Here is a 27,883-nt window from a genome sequence, read left to right as displayed (position 1 = left end):
CCGATTTGTCTTGCTCTTATCTTATGAGTATATCTGTGTGAGCAGGGGGCTCGTAATTCTGCCCCCAAAGAAAATAGAAAAGCTCATTAAAGTCACCTTAGAAATAGATTTTATCTTTATTTCTGACATCAGTTTAAAGATAAAAATCATAGCTGCGCAAATTCAGATGGTGCAATTAAAATTGCATTTTAAAATGTTAATATCGTCCTCTATCCATGTACAACAGCATATTCATTATTTCCCTGAGGGGCATTGTTATCTACTATGCAGATTGTCTCGTAGCATACAGGGTGTCTTATTTATCTGGCCTGCTTGAAAATCTATTCAGTTAAAATATTTAAAAAATCTCTGTTTGGATTGGCTAATAAAAGAACGGTTGGCAAAATATAGTTTGAGGTTTATGAATGACTCTTCTGTGGTCACATGCAGAAGTCTTATATAAAAGGGGAAACCACTCTAACCACATCAGACTGTCTGTATATTTATAGACCTGCGATCTATATTTGTTTTAGTGAGTTGTCACAAGATTAAATGAGAATCTGAGTTTCCTCAGACTGCTTTGACTCATTATCCTTTGAGAGTAAACCTTTGTCAGATGGCTCTATATCCTGCTAATCACTATTATAATGTTAAGTGTTTATATTATTAAAAAGCAGAAGTTTTTCTGGCCTTAAGAGTTTCACGCTGCTGAGAATTGTGTGTTAGACATAGGGCTGCTTTCACATTACACTCACTGCAGCGCTAAGTAGTGATGCTCCACAGGCAGCATTTAAAGGCAGTGGAGATGGGTAATAACACCTCAACGTACTGTATGATGGGGCGTTAAGTGAAAGAGTCTTACTTACAAAATTGCCCATTTAAAGCGCCTCAAAATGTTGCCTTGCTGTAGTAAACACATCCTGCAAACAGATTTGAACATGGCTTTGCTTTTTGACCGTTCATAAATAATAAAGCATAACGTACAGGTGTAAACACACAAACACAAACTGTGTGAAGAAGCAAGCTAAACCAGTACAGATGCAGCTGGAACATCCAAATGTCCAAAAAGGGAAGTCATTATTGTAACCGTGCTGTTTACTAGGCTTTTAAACATGTTACATGTAAATTATAGATTTACTAAATGTAAACAAGATAAGAATACACTAATGTAAATAAGCTGGCCAAGATCTGTTAAGCTGTCAATGTTTGGACTGAGTAGCTTCAGTGTTTCACTGGGTTTTCATTCTGTATTTGTGTCAAAGCAATGAAAAGGTTAATTTGTTGTTTGCATCATGAAACGCATTTTTACAAACTTTCCAAGCTAGCAATAAGTGACCAAAGGTGTGTGTGTGCTTGTATTTACAGGATAAAATAACTCGCAGAACGTACCAAAATGCTTTACATTCATTAACATACAGTACTTAAAACTTACCTCCCTCACTGACCCATCTACCACACTGAACCTAAAAGAAACATTGGCATGTATAAAACAGAGTGGATTGAAAGTTTTGGATCTCTGTACTCACAGCTAGTTATTTCTGTCTCCTATCACTAACCCGTTTTCCCAGAATACTATGGACTAGATCAAGGTAATGATTGGAGCGCACCATGAGCCTGGTTGTATTGTGATGGATTTGGTGGTTGTCGTGACCCTTATTTTGTGTTTGCCTGCAACTTTGAAATAAAATCCTGACTTGAGATTGATTTCTGAACCCTGTTGCTATGACCCCTCCCCCTCCTTCTGTTGATGTGCTGAATTGATGCTAGAATCAGTACTGAGAAGCTATTTTGCTTTGTATTTAAAATGTTTAGGAGGAAAAAGAAACGGGTCCAAAAACAGTTTTTTGTTGCCCTTTTATGTTAAATTAAAATACTTTTAATGTATCATTTAACCAGGCAAAATCTCTCTCAGCATGTTCCTATTTACAACTCCGGCTTGTAGCAGGAAGTACAGCGAGACCGAAGGGTTTAAATAGCCACATACAGTTCATATATACTGTAATTCAGTCCCACTCTATTGTTTAACCATAATGATTGACTTCAGGTTACATGGGCGACATTTAGAAACAGAGCACACAGGCTTTAATTATGGTCAACTGTACGTTGTTGTTACTCTATGTCGCAGCCCATTTCCACATTTAGTCCCACTGCCCTGTATAGCTGCCTTTAAATCTAAAGGCAGCACATGTGTTGATTTGCATTTCCTGTAATCCTCCATGTTTGCTATATTCATATGCTGATGACATGGACAAAGTCAGGTCAACAGTGTCATGCCCATCAGGCAAAGCAAACCACCAGCTTCACAGCAGCCAACGTTTCACAGACCTTTTCGTTTCCTGTTTCTTAAACCTCGAAGTTAAAATCTCAACTTGACAAAAATTGAATAAATTAGTTACAAATTCAATTTTGGCTTTAAATTCTTTAATATTCTGTCTCACTATTGTATGATCCACCTGACTTTATCCATACTACATTTGATTTAATAAGAATATTAATGTTCATAATATATACACAGAGTGTTACTGGTTGTTGTTCGTCTGTGTCATACGGCATGTCTGCCTGTGGTTTGCTGATGCTGTTGCATGCTGTTGACATTGAGCTATGCTGATTACCATTAAACTAATCTTGTCAGAGTCTGAATGTGCATTAACTTTATTAATCTGGAAAATCAGGATCACTTAATCTCAATACTTTGTTCAGTTTTAAGTTCCTCCAAGCAGAACCGGCACCACATGTGAAATTACAATCTTGTTCTACAGCGTTTTGTTGGCTTTGAGATGTTTCCAGAGCCCATTTAAATAGAAACTGTACCACATTTGTAAACATTTACTGCAGTAATTGCTTCAGACGTTAATTATCCACTGAATTTTTTTACCATTTCTGTGATTAACTGTAGATTGAAACAAACCGTGCACACTCTGAAGAACTCTGACAAACTTGGTTAATGCAATGCCTGACTTAGAAGTGTGTGTGTTTGAGCTCAAGGTCTGCTCTGTTTTCTTCACTGTGTGTCCGTACCTGTGTATGTGTGTGTGTTCATGTCTGTTTATTGTGTATCTAGCGCGGGACTATGAGATTCAGCGAGATCGTATTGAGCTGGGACGCTGCATAGGCGAGGGTCAGTTTGGGGACGTCCACCAAGGAGTCTACATCAGCCCGGTAAGTGCTCTCTTTGTGTGGTGTACAGTTGTAACAGAAGAATATGATGGAATGGGCATAATATACTCACAGTTAACATAAATTTAAAGTTTCCTCTGTGAATATGGCGTTAATGTATTCTTCTATAAAATTGCTGATCGTGTTGTTTGCTTGTTCCCTGCAGGAGAACCCAGCGCTGTCTGTGGCTGTGAAGACGTGTAAGAACTCAACGTCTGACAGCGTCAGGGAAAAGTTTCTCCAAGAAGCCTGTGAGTGCCTCGTGTGTTCCTTTCTCAAATGTTACCTGCCAACAATTTTTCAAGCCCAAGGATGTGCAGTTTTGTAACTTGCATGCTGTTGCTGAACTGACCTTTTCTGACCTCCTTTTCTTACCCTGCAGTGACCATGCGTCAGTTTGACCACCCTCACATTGTGAAGCTGATGGGAGTCATCACTGAGAATCCAGTCTGGATCATCATGGAGCTCTGTACGCTCGGAGAGGTAGGACAACTTAAAGATTTTGTATGTAAGTGTACACTAGCTGTTAGTTTATATGGTTGTGTGCATATGTTTTAAGGCTTCTTAAGGCCATCACAAAAACTACTGCACAGAACCAAGCAGGTCATTCATACGTTGTTTTGTTAGCAATAAGTGCACAAAACGAACCAGGTTACTAACAAGAACCCTCGTTCATCTCATCACTATCACCTTGACGTTCTGCTTCACGCCCATTAAATGCATGTTTGGTGCTCCATTTGTGGAAGCGGCTTAGCTGAGAGATCAGAGGCAGCGGAAAGAGGGGGAAGGTTTTGCCAAATTGCCACCTACACCCTTTCAAAGTGCGGGTATAAATTGGAAGAGGTGTCTGCAGCACAAACAGTGTTTGCCTTTTGAATGATTTTAAGTTCTATGGCTCATAATCAAAAGCTCATTTTGTATCAGTGAAGCATTCTGAGCTTTGTTGACTTTAACGTGGTAAACAAGTGTATTCTTGTAGTGTGAAGCACAACAAAACTTGGATCGGTGGAGATAAAATCAAAGAGGGGAAATCAGAACAAGGTTACTTTTCTGTGAAAAAAACTATCATAACTCATCAATAAATCTGGTTTACTTTAGTTTACCTTATTTTCTGAGGCACATCTGATCTCCAAGTGTAATATTTTGGCAGCAGATCAGTTGACAACTGTCAATCTACTTGCTACTTGAAATGAACCTATATACCCTTCTCCTCACATAGCTCCTTTCTTTTACTGCAATGATCCAGCATGTTTTATAGAAATGTTCAGGTAACTGCATACTTGTCTCACTCTTTATCCCCTGTATCTCTCCTACTCATGTAATCTCTGTCTACTTCCTCCTCAGCTATACCTGATTTCTCTCACTCTTTCTCTGTCTTGTTTTTTGCAGTCAGAGAACAGTCAGTCTCTCTCTCTCTCTCTCATAACCATTTATCTTTGATTTTTCGTCTCCACAGTTACGGTCATTTCTCCAGGTGAGGAAGTACAGTCTCGACTTGGCCTCTCTCATCTTGTACTCATATCAGCTCAGCACGGCATTGGCATATCTGGAGAGCAAGCGCTTTGTACACAGGTATGAAAGAGGGTGGGAGCTCAGTGTTGCCTCCTACTGAAAGCATTATGAAAACCATGTATACCAGCTAGAAACAAGTTGATAAACTGATTGTTTAAGTGTCCAGTCACGTAGATAAACAGATTAAATGTCAAATTTTCAGAGACTTGATGTTACGTTCATGTTTATCCTCCTCAGGGACATCGCTGCGAGGAACGTGTTGGTGTCTACGGTGGACTGTGTGAAGCTCGGGGACTTCGGTTTGTCACGCTACATGGAAGATAGTTCTTATTACAAAGGTAGATATAATGCCTTCGTACCTGCAAGTTGTTCCTATAAATCTGCACTCCACCGACACTCTTTAACCTTTGATTTGACATGAAGTTCTCCTGATCTTGTTTTTCAGCATCTAAAGGTAAACTGCCTATTAAATGGATGGCTCCAGAGTCCATCAATTTCAGACGATTCACCACGGCCAGTGACGTCTGGATGTTTGGTAAGTTGAAAGGGATAGTTCAGGTTTTTTGTGTTGGGTTGTAACAGTCAGCACGGTCCCTGTTAGGAGAAGCCAGCTGGAGTTCCTACACTGTAGCTAAGCTATTTATCGCTGCAGACGGGGTCATGAGAAACCACATACTGTTCTCTCTGTTTTGGCAGTGTGTAATAGCCAGTAGGTGGCTGTCTCACAGTGATTGAGTGTTTGTGTTTTCTGTCTCTCCTCAGGCGTCTGTATGTGGGAGATCCTAATGTTCGGCATCAAGCCTTTCCAGGGCGTGAAGAACAACGACGTCATCGGCAGGATAGAGAACGGCGAGCGACTGGCGATGCCCCCACAGTGCCCTCCTACTCTCTACAGCTTGATGACAAAGTGTTGGTCGTATGATCCCAGCAAGAGGCCGCGCTTCACCGAACTCAAAACACAACTGAGGTACTTAATGGAGTGTGGTTTGAGAGCCTGTGTGTGTGTGTGTGTGTCTTTGTGTGTCTCTGTAAATGTGGGGTTATGGACAATTTGACATGTGGACAAGTGGCTGGCGATCAAAACCACAAGTACTCTACCTCTGGAGGGTTGTGCAAACTTAAATCATGGTTTTTGTTTGGGCTTTACTTTAGCTGAAGAGGTATAACAAGTATGTTTCAGATGTGTTAGTGGTGTTGTGTCCTCTGTGGTTTCATTTGCGCAAGCCACTTTTTGTCCCACGTAGACTTTGGGTTTAATGCATTTAGTGAAAGATGCTCAAAGACTGATATGGCTTGTGGGAAGAAAGTTTCAGTGGCATATTACATTACTGTTATTAGTTCAACTGAGTGTTTTTACTCTGATAGGCTCCCTCATAAATCACCCCTCTGACGCAGCCCGTCTTTTCTGCCAGACCATTATACTAGTCTCATGTTCTCCCCGTGCATGCGTGGGTTCCCTCCGGGTACTCAGGCTTCCTCCCACAGTCCAAAGAAATGCTCGTTGTAAGGTTCATTGGTGTCTCTAAATTGCTCGTAGGTGTGAGTGTGAACCTGAAAAGTCTGTCTCTATGTATCAGCTCTGTGATGTGTAGGGTGTACCCCGCCTCTCACCCAATGACGGTTAGGATAAGCTCCAGCCCCCCGCGACCCTGAACAGGATAATGGATGGATGGATGGACTATACTAGTCTCAGTTTGAAATGCTACTTTGAGTGCGCCATGAGAGTCATGATAATGAATCAATATTATTCACAGTGTGTGTTGTTCTTGGCTTTTATCCCCTGTAGTAGTTTAGATGAAGGACTGTGTTTTCTTTACACCATCCTAACAGCAGGTGTCGCTGTCTGTCTGCCCCATTCATCTCATTAGATTACCATGACTAATACAGACGAAGAGCTATAGTTCATACTTTACATGTAGAGTTATTTTTTTTGGCAGCTGGTTAAACAGAACCATAAAAGATGGATGGACTACACTAGCAGATGTCTGTAGACAGTGAGATAGATGCGAATATAGCAGGTAGACAGTGGTGTTATCTGAGGTCACATTTACATGCCTTACTGCTGTTATTGAGATTTCTGTATGGATCATTTTGATGTCTTGTCAGGGGGCTCTTTTAATAACAGATGTGAAGGCAGTGGAGATTTTATTTCCTGTGTGGTGAGACGATAAATACATTTAATATCCCACAAACATTATGTGGATATTTGACTATGACAGCAGTCACTATATTATGGGATGTATTACAATTTGACCGATAGCATCTCTGCAGCAGTGTTATGTTCAATGTCTTTTGCCACGTTATTTACCTTTAATGGTGTTTTGCAATGTTGACATCTTTATTAAACGTATTAGATAGAATTCATAGCACAGTTTTAGCCTTGCAGAGAGTGCACATAGAGAACAACAGTTTCAGCATGGCTCAGCACCCTCAGATTTAACCTGAAAGTCAGCACTTTAACCTCAGCGCGATTGTGTCTTTTCCAATCCAATGTGCAGGCGTAAAGAGCCAAAACAAAACTGTCCAAAAGCTCGGCAGACAACGCTTTTCATCCTGTTTAGGCTGATGACATTATAATCGTCATGGTAACCGGGAAGTGAAGATGACAGACATAGATTAAATGAGATATCTCAGTCACGCCTCGCCTCCTTGGTAATTGATGCATCACTGCCTTGTTACTAGCCTAGAGACAGACACTATAACCCGGGCGTGTTGTGATCAGATAAAGCAGAGCTAGACAACACTTTGTGCTTACTCAGACAGTTTTGAAATTGCGTAGAGTATATCACCAATGTGAAATTCCCTTTAAATGGAAAGGGTCTAGCCTTGATATGAATCATATTTTTTCACACTAATAACTGGGCAGGGCAGTTCACCATTTGTTAGAAGTGAGTCCTGATTTCACTACACAAGTAAAAAAGAGATCAGCTTCATAAACCTGACATGTTTTATGATTTATGACTCCAAGTGTAGGGTTACAGTGTGCTATTATAATGCATGCATGTTCATGCACTGTAATGCTTTATGAGACCCTTTGTTCTGCACTGTGCTAGGACAGAGGTAGCTTCAGTCTAAGACCCTCCTTCCAACTACTAGAGAAACTTAAGTGGGTAAAGTAATGATAAGACAAATGCAGCACTGAACAAGAGTAAGCACGATTTATTTTCAATACAATAGGGTTGAGAAGAGGTAACGTAGGAGTAGAGCTTTTCCCAGCTACCATGACTCAACAATTCACGATCACTCAGACTTGAACAGACCTGCAGTTTTTTTGGACGTGATCAGCATCACCTCTGATGGTAAGATGGATCATAATAACAGAAGTAATGGTGGTGGTGTGAGTTCCTGATGACTCCTGCCAACTATCAGCAGAGACTATGAAGTGGAAATAACCATTCAAACGTATTTGTGAAGCATGATTTCTCATTGAATGAAGAAATAACCTAGTTTGAAAGATAAAAGAGGTATTTTTTGGTGCCAGTTGTTGCATTTTAACACACACAGCAGTTTTGCTGTTTGAAATTAAACAAATTAACAATTTGACAACCCTGGGTTTGACATTTTTGGGTGTTTATTGTTCACAGCGAAATAGTGTTTTTCCAGAATGACACATTTAAAAAGGTCGCCTCTGAAATGGGCCGTTCAGAACGGCTGCAGGTTTCTACGTAGAACCTTGCTTTCGCTGAAATCGACCAGTCGTCATTCACCATCATTCACTTCTGGCTGCCTTCTCGCACTAGCTTGTAGCCAAGTCGTTGTCAAGATTTCAACTTACCTTTCCGATCCTGGCTCGTATATATAAGGCCGAATAACCGATCCTAGAGCAGCCATGTTTTCTACAACTTTGGAGTGACGGTGCAGTGCGGCCGCTCGCTCCCCCACGTTGGATAGCACACGTGGGGCGACGCGGTCACACCAAATACTGTCGGCCAATCATGGCTAAGGTCTAACCTTTGTTTGTTTCAGGAGGAAGGAGAGGCTCTGACATCGAAACAAACTTTACCAACGTGATTCAAAACACTTTAGATTAATAAAAAACTAATTGCATAGCTAAACTATGTCCCCTTTAACGCTTAGAAGACACGCCAATCAGTCATAACATCATGATCACTGACAGGTCAAGTGAATAACATGGATTATTTTGTTACAATGGCCCCTGTCACTTGGGGGGATATGGTTAGGCAACAAGTGAACATGTTGTCTTTGAAGTTGATGTGTTGGAAGCAGGAAAAATACACGAACGTAAGGATGTGAGCGACTTTGACAAGGGCCAAATTGTGGTGGCTAGACGACTGGGTCAGAGCATCTCCAAAACTGCAGCTCTTGTGGGGTGTTCCTGGTCTGCAGTGGTCACTGACCAAAAGTGGTCCAAGGAAGGAAAACCAGTGAACTTATGACCAATGTGTGCACCGTGTGTGTCTCTTTGACATCATTAATGTTGAGGCTTAAGAAAACAAGTAGAAGAATGCAGATTTCAGCAGCACAGCGAGCAGCCATCATTGTTTCCTTCAACATGCACATTCCCCCTCCATCTTTCCCTCTCTCACACACAGAAACCGGAAAATAAGAGCACATATTAAACTCCTGCGGTTTTATGAGTTTGCTTAAAACCAGCGTGACTCAAACCTTAAATTCCACCACGATTACACGTCCAATTCTCTCAAGGTCAGCTCTCCTCTCTAATTCTGCTCTCCTCTCTTTTTTTATCCTCTCCTCCTGACCTCTCTCACCTCTTCATTGTGTCATGATTTCGCTCGTCTATTTTGGCTCCAAACAACCTCTGTCCTCCAGATCGTGGCGGTCTGCTCATTAGTCTGACACATGTATGGTACGTTTGTGGTCGTATGTTTTAATGGGCTGCAAAGCCAGTGTGGAAAAAAGCATGTGATCTGCACTTGAGTGCTAATCCGAGAAAATGAAGAACATATATCTTTAATTGACTGTTACATGTTGGCATGAAGAAACCCTCAGTGTGCCTCAGCCAGTGTCTTGGAAACCGAGTCAATATTGACCATGTTAGCTGTGGTCCCAGCTATTAATAGGGAAAAGTGATGCCATATAAGGTCATACAGTTTGGTTTACATTCGGTCTGGCTGGCTTTTATATCATAATATCAATTATAGGGGTCTCCTGCCAAATATGCAGCTCTCAGCTACTACTACAGTTTTCCTAGACGTTGGACCAACATATGTGTGTGTGTGTGTGTGTGTGTGTGTGTGTGTGTGTGTGTGTGTGTGTGTGTGTGTGTTTACACAGTGGGCAGCTGCCAGGAGCTACAGCTCTCCAAAGAACAGAGAGAGAGAGAGAGAGAGAGAAAATAGACAGAGAATGAAAAGGAGGAAAAATGCGAGCAGAACTACAGCAGCTCTGTGCTCTCCTGGTCGAAGCCAGCGGACCAAAGCTCCCGTTTCTCACATCGTGTTATCCTCATAGTGAAGTCTATGTGATGTGAAGGAGTGTAGCCTGAAGCCTCGTGGGGTTTTGTTCAGCTGCAGCAGAGCATATTTCAGTCATCCTGCCTGCGGTAGTAGAATTTATCCCTTCAGGGTTACTCGGATCTTTTGTTGTTCATGTTGACCTTCAGTTGTGTCTCCGTGCTGAGTACCAGCGGCCTGTTGTCTTTATAGAGTCCAAGTTATTCTCCTAGAAGGCCTGGACTAGATATATACTTTGCTGCTCTTGGATTGGCCTGTTCGTAAGGTAAAGTATTTTCTCTTTAGGATTTCTAAATGTTTCTCCTTTGACGTAGTGATGCATTTACTATACCTCTATTGATGTGTGTTAGTGTGCTGCTTGAGAGGATGCAACCATATCGATGTGGTCAATCTAAAGTTGTTTTGGAGCAGAGTGGAAGAAAGTATTTTTTTATATCCCACTTAAAGTATGGGTTTGCATTTTACATTGACCGTCTAAAAATATTACCCACACCCATTTGCTCACTGAAACAGATCTTGCTTGTAGCAGTGGTTCCTCCTCTCCATGCTGGCTGCAAAGAGATGCCTTTATAAATCGATTTCAGTACAAGGGATGGAGAGCAAACTCCACTGCATTACTCTGTTGCAGAACACGTTTTTGAACTTAAGTTAAAGTGACAAAAAGGCTTAAGCAATTTGACTTCGATCTTATAAAGTTAAGTTTGTTGTAAACAGTTTGAAGTGGTGGGAAAGTCACGCAAAGAGGGAATCCTTTATGCGTCAGCAAAGAGGTCTGAGGTCGATAGTGCAGCACAGAAGGGCACATGCAGAATCTGCCCTTTGACTTGTAATGTTGTAGACACAAAATGTGTATTTTTGATGGTACTTTTTCACCTCTGAAGACGTGCACAGACATGCCCCATCTTGTCTGGTTTACTTCTCAGAGCACTTGAACCCTGATACTCAAATCCTACTGCTCAGGTTTCATCAGTAACGGTTGTATCGGGCTGCGTTCAGGTGAGACATGAGCGTATCGCCTGGTCTTTCTTAAAAAGTCCAGGATTGAGCAGCCTGAGTAAATAAACAAAGCTGGTCTTGTTATTCCAGGTGGTGGTGTGGTGTAGGTGGTGTAGGTGGGGGAGGAAGCAGACAGTCAGTGTGGATGCTGCCAGGTGCTGATGCTATCGTCCTCACACGTATTCAAACATGATGTCATTTACTGTTAAACTGTGAGGCAAGACTAGCAGATTACTTCATGACTTCATGGGTACATTCATCAGGATCGATGTCTAATAACTTGTATTGAGTAGACATTAAATAAAAAGAGCAGGGACACAATTTAGAAATACCAGTGTGCTGTTAAACATAGAGAGAAAGCATTTACTAGCATTTAGAGACCCTCTCTGCTATTATGTGTTTTAATGTCGTCTCTCTGCATTTATTGAGCTATTGGGATTAATAAAGTAAAACTGTGGACTCATACGGACAAGAATTTGTAGAAGAAATGAGAAACACATTGAAATAGTTTGTCTCAAAAGTCTGATAAATACACAGAAAAAAATGTTGAAGTTAGCCAAAATTCAAACATAAAAAGTCAGAATTTGTGAGTCTAAACTAAAACAAAAACATGGACTGGAATCTATATGAATTCACAGGGTACATCCAGACAAGTTATATTGATATGGACGTAACAATCATCATATTGCTTGTACATGCCAATGATTTCTCTAAAGAGCAATTGAAATATAAGGTACAACCTAAAAAGGAAGTATGATTTCAAAATAAACTAAAACATACAAACAAGTTTTGAAAATAAGAAAGTCAAATGGACTTCAGTTAAAAATTCATGTAAATATAAAATGTACAAATTTACTACTATATATTATTTAATTAAACCGTAATGCTAATAATGAATGAAAATTAAACAACAGTTAGTCCCGACCGGGAAATCTAATTGGATAAGAGTGCTGATATACAGAATAACATCACTTGGAGTTTTCACTGTGTATCACTCCAGGTTTTCTGAATACTGTTAATTAACAAGGGCAGACCGTGTATGTCTACATTAATCCAGCTGGTACTTCTGAATCACACAGCATACTCTTGTTTTCAAACCTACAGATAAATGTATATGATAGAAAACAGCTGATCTGTGGTAACTTATCGATACAAACAAAGTAGCAGAGTGCAGGAGAATGTTTGTGTTGCTAGGCAACAACAGTCCAGTTTCAGTTAAGTTGTGGAAGTAGTTGAGTTGGTAGAGCAAAAAATAATCTGTTGTCGATCGCTACTTTGTACTTCTATTTGCCGCTTGGTTCACTGTTGTATAAAAGCAATATCACACTCGAGGTCGTGCCGTTGTGCTGAATATCAGCACGGCAGTGATTATCTGCGTGATCGTATCCCTCAAGTGTGATATTGCTTAAATAAGATGTTGTTCAAATGAATATATCCAGAAGTGATTAGAAATGATAAATGATCTTTTGATGTTTCATTGTTTTTTGATTGTTTTTTTGGCTTAATACATCAGAAGAAAACTACGATTTAAGTATCATCGTACAAATGTGTGTGAATGTGTTGTGATGGAAAAGAAGGACAAGAGTTGACAGGAGACTCACTTTGACAGGTGCAAGGGCACAATGTCTCTCTCTCTCTCTCTCTCTCTCTCTCTCTCTCTCTCTCTCACACTCACACACACACACACACACACACACACACACACACAGCAGGAGACAACAGAACATGTGGGCGTAATCATGTTACTAGAAATAGCTCGTACCCTTGTTGAGGAAAGGAGAGTAGAAAGAGTGTGTGACTGTTGAGAGTGTGATTGTGTGTTGGATTGATCAGTCCTGTGGAGCCCGTCCTCTCCTCAGCAGCAGCGGCTCCTTCCTCAGGGGGAGTCTGGGTTTGGTTTAGCAGCAGTTATTCCCAGGGAACAGGTCAGTAAGGATAAATTCTGTGTGCTATCTTTGGCTTCAATACAGACAGAAAGATAGTATGTGGGCTTTGGGTGTGGGATGTCCAAGTGATTTTGTTCTTCAGCAATATTAACCCCAAAGATTTATTGGTTTGCTTGCTGTATCAGTTTTTCCAGGCACAACAAAGAGACTTTTTAGCAGGAGTTAGTTTTAACATACAGCAAGGGTAAAAGTTGAAGTTGTTAAGAACTAATTTTGACTGTCTGGAGCTGTTTTTATTATTGTATCACTGTATTAGCCCACTGAATATTATTTGGAGTTCCTTAAGCATTCTGGGATAAAATGTATCTGTAGTTAGAGACTGAGCAAGAAAAAGAAGTGGAATTTGTTGTTCTTATGACTTAGTTTTGGTTTTGACGCTCTGTACAAACAGACTGTGAGCATGATTGTGTGTGGGAGTTCAGCACAAAGTAATGACGCTCTAGTTTGTGTGTGTTTGTGTTTAGGCTTGTCAGTGAGTTTTCATAATTCGAGCAGGAGGTAGAAAACAATTTAAGATGACAGTTTGTTTTTAAAAACAACCTTTCTGTTGAAAAGCAGCAGAGGACTTTTATTTTGACAAACTTGTAGAATGCGATGGAACAGATGCAACAGAGCCTCCACCACAGAAGGCAGTAGCAGGAAAGGAAAAAATTGTCGCCGGAAAAAAAACACCAGATTGAAGGAAATGAAGTGTTTGACTCTTTAAATTTCATAGGGAACGACTATAATGTCTTAAGTATTTAAGAATGATGACAGAGATAACAATGGAAGATGAGACCATATTCTGCGCCACTTGACATATCAATTGCCTTTTGTTTTGCCCCCCTTTCCTATACAGGGTGTGATAATGGGGGGATAATGGGGTGACAGTTAAGCAGAAACAAGGAAAAATACCAGCAGCATCTTTCTTTGTGTAACATCGACTGTGTTTTTCTTTTGTTTCCAGCACTATATTAGAGGAGGAGAAGCTCCAGCAGAAGGAGAGGAACAGGATGGAGATGAGGAGACAGGTCACTGTTTCTTGGGACTCTGGAGGGTCTGATGATGCACCGCCCAAAGTAAGACCCTGCTATTTGTATCTCTGTCTGTCTGTCTGTGTGTCTGTCTGAGTTTGTACGAGTGCAGTAGGTGTAGTGATAAAGAGTTTGTGTTGTGTTTGTGCTGCTTGTAGTGAAACACCCTGATCCATGCAAGTCCCAAGCACTCTGAAGTATAACAGTGTCTCTGATATGTCCTCATGGAGTGAATGGACTTTATTCAATTATTTATTGAAATGATTCAAATGGTAGCTCTTTTGGTTTAATGTCTCCCCTATTTGTGAAAGTTATTTTTGGAAACAGATGGCAATTCATTTAAGGGTCATATGAGAGCTCTTTTACACATGCTGTGGAAAATAATCAAAAACAGGAACAAGATTCTAAGTTACAACATAAGATGTGTATTTCCACTGATTTTCCTGATCTTTCAAAAATATGAAATTCCTTCTTGAAAGTCCATAAACACAACCCCCACTCCCACCTTCACTGGTGCCATCCCACCTCACAGCTTGTTGCCCCAGCTGCTGGCTGCCTCACCCTCACTCTTACAGCCCCCATGCCCCTGCTGTTAGCATCTGTTAACTGCGTCTTCTGGTTGCAACTAAAGCCATATGTCTTAAACAGTAATTCAGCAGTTCAGTTTGAAAGCCTTTAATATTTTTGTTACCTTTTTCCTTATTATAATGTGGTTTCAAGTATTAATAAGAGCTCCATTTTTTTATTTGTTTTGAAAAAATAAAGGAATTAAAATGTTTCCCAGTAAGTGAAAGTCTTTTCATGTATGCTCCTCAGAGGCACAGACAATGTATGGCTTTGGTTACACTACTGAATATCCCTGTCCGTGCTTCTGTCTCTCTCACCTGTCTACATGTCTTTGTCTTCTATGATACCTTTTTTCCCATTCGTCCCTCCTCTACCTTTGTCTTTCTGTTTGCAGCCCAGCCGTCGTCCCTCTCTGCAGCCCACCATCAGTCTGGACTGTCTGTCTGCTCCTTCTCCTCTCCACCATTGCCATCCAAACCAGCGCTTTGCCTCCCAGCTTTCCCTCTGCCTTGGAAACCCTCATCCTCCATCTCCCTGCACCTCCTCTCACCTCCCTACTCCTGCACTCTGCTCATCTTCTCTGCAGTTTCCCCATCACTTTTCCTCTCTTCCCAGTCCTCATCCACTTCATCCTCAGAACAGCTCTTACTACAGTCGCTCTTTCTCTCAGGACAAGTTTAATCCTGAATCAATAACTCACACCAGCTCATCCCTACAGTCTCACACTGACTTTTATTCTCACTCCGGTTCACACAGTGTGTCCAACGGCAGCTGCCCTCACAAGACAAATCCTGTTACTAACGGCCACCTGCTTTATTCATCAGAGTCAAACAACTCAAACTCCCGTCCCTGGCACTTCTCCCCTCTCCTCTCCCAATCTAGTCCTACCCTTGACTCTCTGCCATGCAGCATGTCAAATGTTTGTCCCCACACCCTCCAAAACCTCCAGCCAAAGTCAAATTCCAACCTTAAAACCACGCTGTCACCCAGCTTTCACCCTGCCTGCCAAACTGATCCCAGTGCCTCCCTACACCCTGACTCTGACCCCCAGCACCAGCGCCCTGCTGTGCAGACATGTGGGAGGCACCCACTGGGCTCTCCTGCCCCCCTAACTCTCCCACACACAAACAGGGTCCTCCCATTACCAACCAACCCCCATCCAGCCAGTCGAAGCCTCCCTGTAACTCCACCTTTTCCCATCCCCTGCTCTGAAAGACCCAGACCTATGAAGGCAGGTGGTGTGCTGTTAAACTGCACTAAAGCTTATGTCCTTAACAAACCCTGTGTAACTCTTTCCAAAAATGTTGCAACATTCAGGATTGTGGCCCATTAAAATTCAAGTTATAAAAAATCAGTCTGGGCTTTTGCACAAGTATATTAATATATATATTTTAATACATTTAAAACAATATTAAATTGCGTGATTGAATTCGATAATTTGCCAGAAAAAAGTGACAAATTTGTGAGAAAAAAAATCTTCCCGACAAAAAGTAGGCCCGGTTGGCAACGCTACTTAAAGAGGCACACATGGCACGGAGCTCGGTGCATATTTATGTATATAGACTTTATAGCAGAGAAAGATGGGACATTCGGATGCAAAAACACGTTTCTGTGCTCCCTGTTTGCCCCAGGGGTTACAGTGACACATGAAAGTCACCCTACGCATTCATGACGGCTACTAAAAGTAAACAAATTATGCATTACAGACAAAAAATACACAAAATTTAAATCAATGGTTTCAGTCGCTTTGATGAAGGTTGTGGCTGAGTGCTAGGCTAAAAGAAGTTATGCACTCGGGTGGGTGACAAGAGAGGAGTTGTGTGCAAATTTGACATTGATATAATTTTCTAGTAATTATTTTGTCATTAATTTGCTGGTTTATTCTTGCAAAGTTGCCACCTTTATCTGGAAAATTTACCACTTTAATTCCAAGGTGAGGGATATATTTCTAGCTCAACTGTACCTGTATGATTGTTGAACATAAGTACTGAAATAGGTAATTAACACTAATAATAATAATATAACAAAAGATAAGATATGAACATCTCGGCTATACTCATCAACACATCCATTTTCCTTCTCATGTCCAGCACATGAGTTAAAGTTACATACAGTTAAATAAACTGACACTGATGTTTCAGACACATATTTGTAAGGATTTCAGTTCCAAAAAAAAACATCCACATGACATTAATGATTATTCTTGGGACTAAAATTAAATTTTTTTCAACAATGTTGCAACATTTTTTGATGTTCAGCTTTAATATCATGTTAAAAACTCAACCCTCCCGTGAATCATTCAGTGTTTGTGAGTGCAGTGATTGTTAAAACAGTGCCTGCCAGCTTGAGTGACTGTATGTTAGCATGTTTCTGTTCGCCTGGTGGTACGCTAAGTCGGACATGCTGTTGAATGTCCTCTGTCGTGACTGAATGTATTTACAGATGTGTGCGCTTGCGTCAGGCATTGTGTTGATGTGTCCTCAGGTTATTGCACCCTATTTCTAGCCTGTTCAGGATGCCTGTCGTAAATCTCTAACACACATGAAGCTATAATACACTCTATCAGGAATAAGCCAGAAAATGCTAATGTTCACAGAATTTAGAATTAGTCCATAACTGTTAATGCAACGACATTACCACTCCCCAGCTCCAGGTCTCAGCCATGTTATACTCTTTTAACGGTATAATGGTTTGGATTCTGTTATATTGAATTGTTACATACACTACTGAAGCTGGTAAGAATGTGTGAAGACTGGGATTAAAACAGTTACTATAAATACATAAGGCTGAAAGGTCTCTCTCTGCATAAGCCTGTTTACAGACAGAGCGTGCTCTCTGTCACCTTGACCTAGCTGCCTGTAGTACTACGCATGAGCCTGTATTAGTAGGTGACCCTGTTGTTGGATTAAACGTTAAGTCCTCCCTGGGCCATACTACCCCTCAACCTCTCATGACTTGCTGGAAAATTGGCTTAAAAAGCATGCCTTCCTCTTGAAGAATAAAAAATACTGTTGCAGTCAGAGCTGTGAGAAATCAGTGATGAAACATGACAGAAGTACAGTGTAGCTGTGTCAGTCTTCTTTATGGACCTTAGTTCAATTCAGGTTACAAGTAAAATCTTGCAGCAGCTTCATAAGTTTCACAGAGACAGTGTGGAAGTCTATGATTTGTGTCCCACAGTGATACATGAAGGAAAATCTTAATTACACCGTGCTGCGTAACATTCCCAAAATTCCTTATGGATTAATGCCTCAGTTCTACATGCTGATAACAGGGGTACACATGTCTCACAACAACAATTTTCTCTTCATTACTTTATGTACAAAACGTGCTCAATAAGCTGAAATATACTGTGAGGAGACTTTATCTGGTTATGAAACGGACTGAAATTAATACTATGACCTTCAAAAGCAAGCAGGACCATCAGCTACAAGATTAAATTTTTCTTATAGTAATTGTATAATAGTTTTAGTTTGCACTAACATGTGCAATACTAATGATCCATTCCACTTATTACTATCTCATGCAATATTACTTTTTATCATTAGTTTGTGCAATTACGATTAATATCATGAGCTATCTTTACTTTCATCATCTGGTGCACTAAAAGTTTTTTATTATGTCTTGTTTTATCTGCCAATATGACATTTTCAACTTGGCTTACTTTTGTAAATAACTTATCATACCTCTATTAGTTTTCTATTGTATTCTATTCTAGGCACTGTCTCTTTGCATATAGTCCATATACACAATACCTTTCATATTTCACTTATATTTGAACTGTAATTTAGGAGCAATCTGGCACTAAATGTCTTTAGGGATTCACTTTCCCCAAAGGGGTCGCCAAACCTGACACAAAATCAAAGTTCTTCACAGTAGCTTTAAATACTGAAGCTCCAGTTACTTTAAGCCAACAGAAATCTGCTACACTAACTCTGAGAATTTAAAGAGTTAAACAGTTTTCAGATTTTCCACATAGGGAGCTATATAAAAAACAGAAGCGGCTGTGTTTCTCGTGGCCTGCAGGGGGCACTATTGCCAAATTTGCTTCCTTTTATCTTCCTTGCCAGTAGATGGCACTACTGGCATATGTGCAGTTCTAAACAGATGCTGCTGTTACTTATTTTGCATCAAAAAGGCCAAACGTCTTGGCACTGCAGCTCTACTGAATGATAACGTTTGGGCCTATTTATTTATATAGTCATTCATTCCTAGATCCTTATATTCATCAAAAAGTCTTGCATGTTGTAACCAATGTCTTTCCTATTCTGCCTCATCGACCTCACCCTCCAGTCTGTCTGTTGTCCCTGTGTTTATCTTGCTATTTTTAACCTGGGTATTCCCAGGAAACCTCCTGCTAAATGGATTGACTACCACAGCGCTGGGAATCTCTTTGAGGCAGATTCAAACCTCCAAAATGTCATTTTGTCCTCCCATGTTCACACCATGCTGTACATTTCCCTTTGTGTCCTCCTGTCTGAGAGTTTTTAAGCTCCTGTTTGTCTCGTCCTCAGTGTCTGCTTCTCTTCCTACTGTTTTCTTTCCTTTCTTCGCTGTCTGTTTCCCTCCCTGCGTGTCTCTGTGTCTGTCTTGCTGTCGGAGGTGTGGTCCAGAGAGAGCTACTATGAGAGACTGTGGAAGGTAGAGGTTACGACAATGTTGCGCTCTGTGTTGGAGAGGTTTAAATCATTATGAAAAAATGTCTCCAGTCATTCTAAGAGGGGAAACTGTTCATCATCTTCCAACAGCTTCATCTCAACAAAACACCCGAATCCCAGAAAGGAAACGAGGCTGCGGGTTCACTGAGCACTTCTCTTTTTAGCCACTGGAGCCGCACAGAGGCAAAGAAAAGATTATGTTCCTTAGCAGCTCGGATTAACACGTCTCATCTCTCAGGAGAAACTCCCTTTGTAATGCAGATTTAACATATTTTACACCACAAGTCTTTCAACCTTTCAGCTGCAGTTTGTTCCTTTTGTTCTGAATTAGAAAGAGGCCAGTGCTTTAAAGAGAGGTGTTTGTGAACGTGCAGCCATAACACTTTATTTACACACCTGCATCACATCTAACCACAGATTCTAATAGACCCTGACTGTAACATAACTCATAGGACGTCAGTGTTTTTATTACCAGATCAACTAACAGCTTGCTGGACTTGCAGCCTAGTGGGGTGTCCCCTGTTTTGATTGACAGCTAACCCAGCCACACAAACAGCTCCTGGGGGTTTGTGTGTTGATCGTCTGAATGACCCGGTGTCTCGTCTCTTAACGTCTACTTTTGGAAACAAATTGAACACGAGTTGTAACTGCTTTTATTTTCCTGCCCCCTCTCTTTCATTTTCTCAACATCTCTTTACCTCTATCCTCTCTCTCTCTCTCTCTCTCTCTCTCTCTCTCTCTCTCTCTTTGTATCTCTCTATCTGTCTGCAGCCGAGTCGACCAGGCTATCCCAGCCCTCGCTCAAGTGAAGGTTTTTACCCCGGTTCACAACATCCTGGACACTACCAGGTATGAAAACACCACAGACTTGTGTCTTCTCTGGCTCCTGTTGTGCTTGTAACATTACTCTTATAAGGAAATAATTTAGCCTGCACAGTTGGGGTTATGAGGTTGCTGTAAGGAAAGATAATTTCGCCAAAATTTTGACTTTTATTAAAACATTTAAGAGGAAATAAAGGATAAAAGAAGGATAGAAACCTTGCACAATTACGGACTAACAGTGTGTCTTCTTCTCTCCGTCCTCCCTCCCTTGGCTCAGATGGCAGGGTACCCCGGCCCTCACACCCTCCCATCGGTGCCCAGCGCCCTTTACCCCCCGCAGGCTGCGATGCTGGAAACGCACCACGCGCACACACATCCCCGTCACCACGTCCACACACACTCGCACGCACAGCACCTTCCACAGCCGCATGGACACGACATGGCACTGTGGGGCTCCGTCATGGAGGTAAGAGACCAATTTTACACTTTTAAACACGCACACACACAATCATCTCCCTTTGGTTAGATGTTACGGATACATTTTATTATCTTTCTGGAAACAAATTTGGCTTTTTTGTGGTGATAATCCCACAAAAAGAGTTGCTGTACTTAATTATCCAGATATATAACTGGTACAAATGAACAGCCATGTGTTTATAGTCTGTGTGTCCATCATTTGAGTTCAGCTTCTCATCAGTCTGGTGTATGTGTCTGTCTGTCTGTCTGTCTGCGTGTGTGTGCATGTTTCTCTTCATCTGTGTCTATATGTCACTGTGTTGTTATGCACGTCTCTTGCTTTGCTTGTCCTTTGTTGCATGCTTGTGTTTGTGTTTCTGTGTGTGTGTGCGTGTGTGAGTAGGACAGGGCAGTAGACATGCAGCAGTGTGTAGGCCCGCAGTGCCTGTTAATGGAGGAACAGCTGATGATACAACAACAGCAGATGGAGGAGGACCAGAGGTGGCTGGAGCAGGAGGAAAGGCTGCTGGTAACACACACAGCGCAAACACATTGGAGAATACACTCACGGACACAGTTAACAAATACATCATACAAAGATGTAACAGCACATTTAAAGTCTATCTGTATTTCAGAGGCAAATAAAATGTTGTTCACATGTGTCATCATATAAGAGGATTGGAATTTTTTTATATTACCTCATATAATAAACACCATCTATGTGTTCAACCTAATTATAAAAAAAACAATAGTGTGTGTGTGTGTGCATATTTAGCGGCATTACCAGGAACGTTTTACTGCAGAAAAGATGTTGTTGTGCATGGTACAGATGGTAAAGTGTGTTGTTATCTGTAGCGCTAAAAAGCTGTCCTTCTTAGTTGCCATCTTTGCCTTTTTTTAGTTCTGTTGTTGATATTTTTATTTAATCCATGATGCATGATGTGTTTTTATAAATTTGTTACCTGAAATTCATCACCTCCTTATCAAGGACAAACACAAACAGTGGTTAATAAATGGTAAAAAATACTCAAATCCTGCGACGGAGTATTAGGACCACATTAAAGGAAAAAAATCTGTCATTACGAGAATAAAGTTGCAATTTTACGAGAAAAAAGTCGTAATATTACGATAATAAAGTCTTAATTTCGGGGGATGGTATGCCCATATGTTATTTTGAAGGGGAATATCAGAAGAGTAGCCAGTTGCCTGCGCTTATTCCCTTCATAATAACATTTAGGCTTACAATAGCCCAAAATTACGACTTTATTCTCAAAATCTCTGATTTTTTTCTTTAATGTGGCCCCCTAAGATCCAAAGTGTTATAGCATCAGTGTTTTTATTTATCCTCACCTGACATTGGACACTTTTTTAAGGCGACTGTCATGGTGACCCTGCTCTGACGTTTAGCAATGAGTGAAAGTAATATAAGGATGTTCTGAGATGACTTAGGAACCACGTTTCTTGGAAGAAAAGTACTTGGTTAAGGATTTTATCTGTTTTTGAGTTTAAAAAGCTTCTAAAATTACCTCCGGTTTAATCAAAGTACTGAAACATACGGTTATGCACAGTGCCTACGTCTGTCAGCATAGACTGTAAATATAAACTGAGGTCAACCACATGTTTTTTGACTTCCCGTTTGAAGTGTCGAATATGGATATTTACTGTCATCATTTTGCTTTTTGGAGCTATAAGTGATCATACTTCTTACATAGTTGTTGAATTGGAGCATAACATTCATAATGGAGCCATTGAATCTCAAGAATTTCTAAGCAGATGAGCTAGATCTTGTTCAGCTTTTACCAAGGATAAGGACTTTTTTTTTTTTTTTAAAGGGATGTAAGTGACTAACTTTGGATGGCATTTCTACATTGTCTGTTTAACAAAGCAAGTCCTTAGTGCATACATACGTAGGTACCTACTTCCTAAGAAAATGGGATATGTACTTGTTGCTCCTTCTTTCTATCAGGCACTTAGCCTTTGATAACCCACAGGAAAAACATTTCAGTATCTCGTCTTTATGTTAGCTGAAGAGTGCCATCTGAGTCTGAGTTATTCAACTCGAAATTCACTATGAGTGACATACTATCGTATTGAAAAACACACAGTTTACTGCTGTTCATTGTGTAAAATGTTACTTCTGATGCAGAGACCCTCTGACATAAAGACAGGGAGGAGCGTTTCATGTAGGATGCATTTTTCAGTGAGCTCTGATGGAAGAAGCTGTCTGGGGTTTTTCGCTGAAGAATTTTATTGTGCATGCTTGTGCGCGCCCTTGTGTGTGTGTGTGTGTGTGTGTGTGTGTGTGTGTGTGTGTGTGTGTGTGTGTGTGTGTGTGTGTGTGTGTGTGTGTGTGTGTGAGAGAGAGAGAGAGATAGAGAGAGAGAGAGAGAGAGTTTGTAGGCAGGTGTGGCCTGTGTGAATTCCAGGCTAATGATAGGCTTAGAGAATCTGACAGCCCAGTCAACAGTCTGTCTTTGACCCAAAACCACTAACTGACAACACTAGATTACTGAAAAGCTGGGGACTTAGTGTGTGTGTGTGTGTGTGTGTGTGTGTGTGTGTGTGCTGTAGACTGGCTGTTTTTTATAACACTGTCACTTCAAGAAGGGGGGAAAAGGGAGGAGAAAGGAATAATGGTTTGGGAAAGACGGGTAGACACGCTCGCGCACTGACGGCTCCTTGGCAGCGTGCTCCATCCCTCCTCCTCCCTCCTCCACCCTCCTCCTCTCCGTCCCTCTCTCAGTGCGTCAGAGTCAGATATAAGTGTGCTGGAGGCAGGAAGCTGGAGTTGAATCTGAATTCTTGTGTTGATGAAAGTGCTGGCACAGACGGGGATACAGGCTGGTAGACAGACAGGAAAACAGTCAGTCGGAGAAGCAGACAGAGCCGGAGAAGATAAACACAACACCTCAAAGAACTTGGAAACAAACTTTTCATCAAACAACTTTGATGAACTCGATGGCAATGCTGGTCTTTAAGTCCTGTCTTGGAAAACTGGTAGGCAAAGATGTGTGCATGTGAGTGGGAGTCTGGTGGGATGGTTTGGATAGGTGTGTGTGTGTGTAAAGGTGATTGTATTGGCTTTGCTTGTGGGTGTTTTTCGGGGTTAAATGTTGGTCTGAAAAGTCGTGATGAAGTTGGAGAAAGTTTGTGTGTGTCCTGAGCTTTTGCATCCTGCAGCTTCGTACAGTGTGTTCCTCATTGATTTGATGTGTCGTGCAGGAAGACTCGGCATAAGAGGGTGTTTTTGTTTGAGCTACAGTGCTGTGATTTACTCGTCCATTTCCTCATTCACATTATCACTTTAAGACTTAAGATTGAACTTTGGCAAGTTGGAGTTTGTTCACTTTCACCTTGGTTAGATTGAACTGGAAACTGGCATTAATTTACCAAATTCAGGGTGCTTATTATTCCTGAAATAGGCCTGCATGGCAGTGATGTAAAAGATGTTTATTTGAAGTTAAAAATCTTAAGCAATCTGTAAACTCTCTGGTTAATGTGTCCAAATTGAAACCATATTCTGCATCAGTCTGACGACAGCATGGGATACAGAGCTCATGGTATGCCATAAAAGATTATTTATATCAGGGAATATCCCAAGAATGAAAATCCAATACTTCACCTGAAGTTCAGAAACAGAAAAATGTTTATTGTAAAGACCAAAATCTCTTTGAATAACTGTAACCACAGAACTTTTAATCTGCCCGGGTGAATCTATAATTGGCAGCAAAGTGAAGCCTGAACGGAGAGACTGTTGATGTCTGGAAATTTAATTTAATTTTAATTTGTGTGTGTTTAGAAACCAGACTCTAGAAGTTCTAGAGGGAGCCTGGACAGAGACGACGGAGGACTCCAACCACCGGTAAGTTTCTGTTTCTGCCCCCACCAGTGTAACTGCATACACATAGCAGCAGGAGTATAACTGTGTATAACTCCCCTATTTTCACTGTAAATCACGACCATTTGTCATTTCCGCCTCATAAAAACATATTTGTCTGAGCTGTTTGTGGGCTGGACTCGCTGTGATTGGCTGCAGTGTGTTTGTTTTGATTAGAGCTGAGGGGATTGATCCGAGGACAGGAAGTGACCCTTTAAGGGGTGGGGTCAGCTATGAGGGGTCAATAGATTCCCACATTACCAGTTATTTATAGAAAACTGTTACATAAATCCAAGTCGCCATTTTTATTTGTCTCTGTCTTAGTACCGCCCACGGTAACTCAGCATGCTGGTGGTCTTTAGCTTACTTTGCTTGGCTCACGTGTGTCCACCAGAAGACTCACACTTCTAATAGGCAGTATAAGAGGAGAATATGTTCTCACAGTCTGCATGTGTCTAACACAATGTAACAGGATATTATTTTGAACAAGTTAGGCAGCGTTGGCAGCCTGTAGGTTGTTGCTATTAAGAGTGCCCTGAAGTTTAATCTAAGACTAGATCTAATGGTTCGGTTAGTTATATTTCAGCTCTCTAAACTGTGAGGACTAGTTTAGCCCTATTTATCGCTTTATTCAGAGAGAGAGGACAGTGGACAGAGTCGGAAACAGGGGAAGAGAGAGTGGGGATGACAAGCGGCAAAGGACCGAGGGTGGGAGTCGAACACGGGGCCACCGCGTTGAGGACTGTCGCCTCTGTTCATGGGATGCGCAATTTAACTGCTGAGCTTAACCGGCGCCCCGGGCTTTGGACTTTTGTTGAAGATTTCCTCTTGGGTTTTAGGAAATTATAATAGTTTTATCATGAATGTTATCAGTAGTTTAATCGATAAAGAAAATAGTTGATAGGTGCAGAACTTGGGAGGAATTTGTACAGAAGTTATATGGACGTTTTTTTAACTTGAGAGAGCTAAACACATCATTATGAAGTGCTGTGTTGTAATGCTGAATTGATTTGCACAATGACAGATGCACATTTTTACTCCGCAAACTATGGTGGTGATTGTATGCTGTAAGAACCTCTGACATCTTTTAACACATATAATATTAAAAGGTAACTTTGTCACTTTTTTACCACCTGTGAGAGTTTTTTATAGACCAGAAATTTGATCTTTTCCATCAGAGATTTTCCCAAAGTCGGCCTCTATAAAGCTGCACGCACTGAACAAGAGCTGTATGTAGTTATATCCTCGATGCCAGCAGAAGTCGTAGCAGTGAGAAGTTGCCGTGGGCCAGATATTTCTGTCTCTGTAATTCATCTCTCTGCTTGTCCTCCTCCTTCTCCAATTTGAATGGCTGTGGTTTGTGGTGGGAAAATCTCCCTCGTTTGTGTGTGTGTGTGTTAAATGCTGTAGTAGAGTATTTTGGGGTGTCGGTGGTTGTCAGACCACAACACTCTGATGGCACAGAGGTTTTTTTGGAAGCCCGCTGAGCTGTTTTCTCACACAGAGAAAAACAACAAAGATTCAGTAATAACACAACAAAGTAAATATGAAAGGAGGAGGGCACCACGAGAGAGTTTTGTGGCATCTTTTTTAAAATCCCGAAGACATGCAGCAACATTTTGTCTTGTTTTGAAGGGGCAGCACTCACAAAAGAAACACATTTCTTCTTTTTTTATCCCTGTGCAGCCAGACAGAATATTTTTTTAACATAAGTAACTCAGCGTTAGACCACACACCGCAGAACACAGAGACAGCTCAAGTCGACTGAGAGCTCGCTGCGTTTTACAACATAAAAATGGGATGTGGTGTCGTGTGACAAGCAAATTAAATTGGATTCCGTAAATGTTTCAGAAGCAGCTTGTGGTTTTCTCCTGTGAAGTCCTAATTTCCTGTGAAGCCTCTGATTATGTGCGTGACTGAGCTCTAACCAAATGTTTTGTTGTTTGTTTGTTTGTTTGTGCAGACAGGAAACCAGCACATATACCAGCCTGTTGGCAAAGCAGGTAATAGACGGGCCTGTAACCATCTGTAATTATGTTGCACTCAGCCACTATTGTCTTCTCTTTCTGTCTCTTAATCTCCCACAGTATGTAGTTCACACGTATACATTACACAGCTCTGTTTAGCTCAGCCTCTGTATACAGATCCTCTATCTCCCTCTACAAGCACATCCACTGTCTCTCTGTGCGTCCTGCACAGTTTAAACTCTGTTTCCACAATATGGCACATCCAATTGTGAACTCGGCAGCCTGTTCGGCCGGCTATCAAACAAACCAAACTCTGTTTACATGGACTCAGACAGCATGTCAAGCTCAATATGTAGTGTGCTCGGAGCGTGAATGTAGCCGCCCTGCAAGAAGCCCAACACAGAAACATAAAGAAGTATTCAGCTTAAAATAGTTTTACAGTGGGGAGGTTTTGAATGACAGTTTGATTTTTTTATTACACGTTTCCCAGGATTTTTTTTTTCCCTTTTATAGTTTATACTGATTTTATAAAGCGCAGATGTAACAGTAAGTCAATGTTTTGATTGTATCCAAATTTCCACTTCCCAGCCTCTCAAAAATAAGGATTGGGCTCTTTTTTTTTTTTCTAATTTAAGTCAGTATAAATTGAATATATTTGATTGTTGGTTGTGCAAAACATGAACATTAAACACATAATAAACATAATAATGGGCTTCTTAAACTTGGAATTGCCATTTTTAACATTAACTGACTCAAAAATCCACCGATTAATCAAAACAAAAGACAGAAAATGAAATTAATTTTCCTTTACTGTTGGTGTAAGCTACCAATGAAAGAGTGCAGAGTCTTAATAAGAGCTGCTGTGGGACCAAAGAAGATTTGATCCAGATCTTATATGAAATGTTCTAATAGTGAGGAGGAATTGTTTTCACTTTTATATATCGTCTCCTGCAGAGCATGCAGCTCCCCCAAAGAAACCCCCTCGACCTGGAGCCCAGAGCCAAGTGGGCAGCCTGGCCTGTCTAAATACTGGAGACAGTTATAATGATGGAGTCAAGGTACGCACACGCATACACTAACACACACATACAAACCCTGAGCAAAGATACCCACAAACATCACAGAGACACTGAAGAATACAAAGAAACGACCTGTAAGAAGAGCAGAGCACATTTTATGCAGGCTGCATGTTTTATTTTTAATGCTTGGACCGTTAACATTTTCCTTTTATCTTCTTCTTTGGCTGCTCCCTCTCTCCCTCCCCTCCTCCTCTTCTGCCTCTCTGTTGACCCCTAGCCCTGGCGGGTAAGCAGCACACTGTCTGTGTGTGTTTACTGTGCGTCTTGTCTGCTAGCTGATCACACAACTTCATTCATTTCGTCCCTCTTCCATCATTTTTTTTAATCTCTGTCAGATTGTGCAGTGTTATTATACAAAACATATTAACACATGTACTTATGACCGGTAATGTTTCCTTTTTCTTTCTTTCCTATAGTAAC

General features: G+C 41.0%; 1 protein-coding gene across 1 annotated transcript in view; it reads left to right on the top strand.

Annotated features, from left to right (window-relative positions):
• LOC138583691 (focal adhesion kinase 1-like) overlaps positions 1-27,883 on the top strand; it is a 64,231-nt gene that overhangs the window by 30,926 nt on the left and 5,422 nt on the right. The window contains exons 17-31 of the mRNA XM_069655647.1: positions 1,548-1,568; positions 3,041-3,138; positions 3,302-3,386; positions 3,518-3,618; positions 4,592-4,707; positions 4,885-4,985; positions 5,093-5,182; positions 5,410-5,614; positions 13,971-14,082; positions 20,034-20,111; positions 20,362-20,550; positions 20,944-21,069; positions 24,340-24,402; positions 26,381-26,420; positions 27,339-27,442. Coding sequence (XP_069511748.1) covers positions 1,548-1,568; positions 3,041-3,138; positions 3,302-3,386; positions 3,518-3,618; positions 4,592-4,707; positions 4,885-4,985; positions 5,093-5,182; positions 5,410-5,614; positions 13,971-14,082; positions 20,034-20,111; positions 20,362-20,550; positions 20,944-21,069; positions 24,340-24,402; positions 26,381-26,420; positions 27,339-27,442 — 1,529 coding nt within the window. The remainder of the gene's footprint in view (positions 1-1,547; positions 1,569-3,040; positions 3,139-3,301; positions 3,387-3,517; positions 3,619-4,591; positions 4,708-4,884; positions 4,986-5,092; positions 5,183-5,409; positions 5,615-13,970; positions 14,083-20,033; positions 20,112-20,361; positions 20,551-20,943; positions 21,070-24,339; positions 24,403-26,380; positions 26,421-27,338; positions 27,443-27,883) is intronic.

The sequence above is a fragment of the Semicossyphus pulcher genome, unplaced genomic scaffold, assembly GCF_022749685.1.
Source record: "Semicossyphus pulcher isolate SPU_LCO1_2020_fin unplaced genomic scaffold, fSemPul1.0.p SCAF_9, whole genome shotgun sequence".
Lineage (NCBI taxonomy): Eukaryota > Metazoa > Chordata > Actinopteri > Labriformes > Labridae > Semicossyphus > Semicossyphus pulcher.
This window is presented reverse-complemented; position numbering and strand designations above follow the sequence as displayed.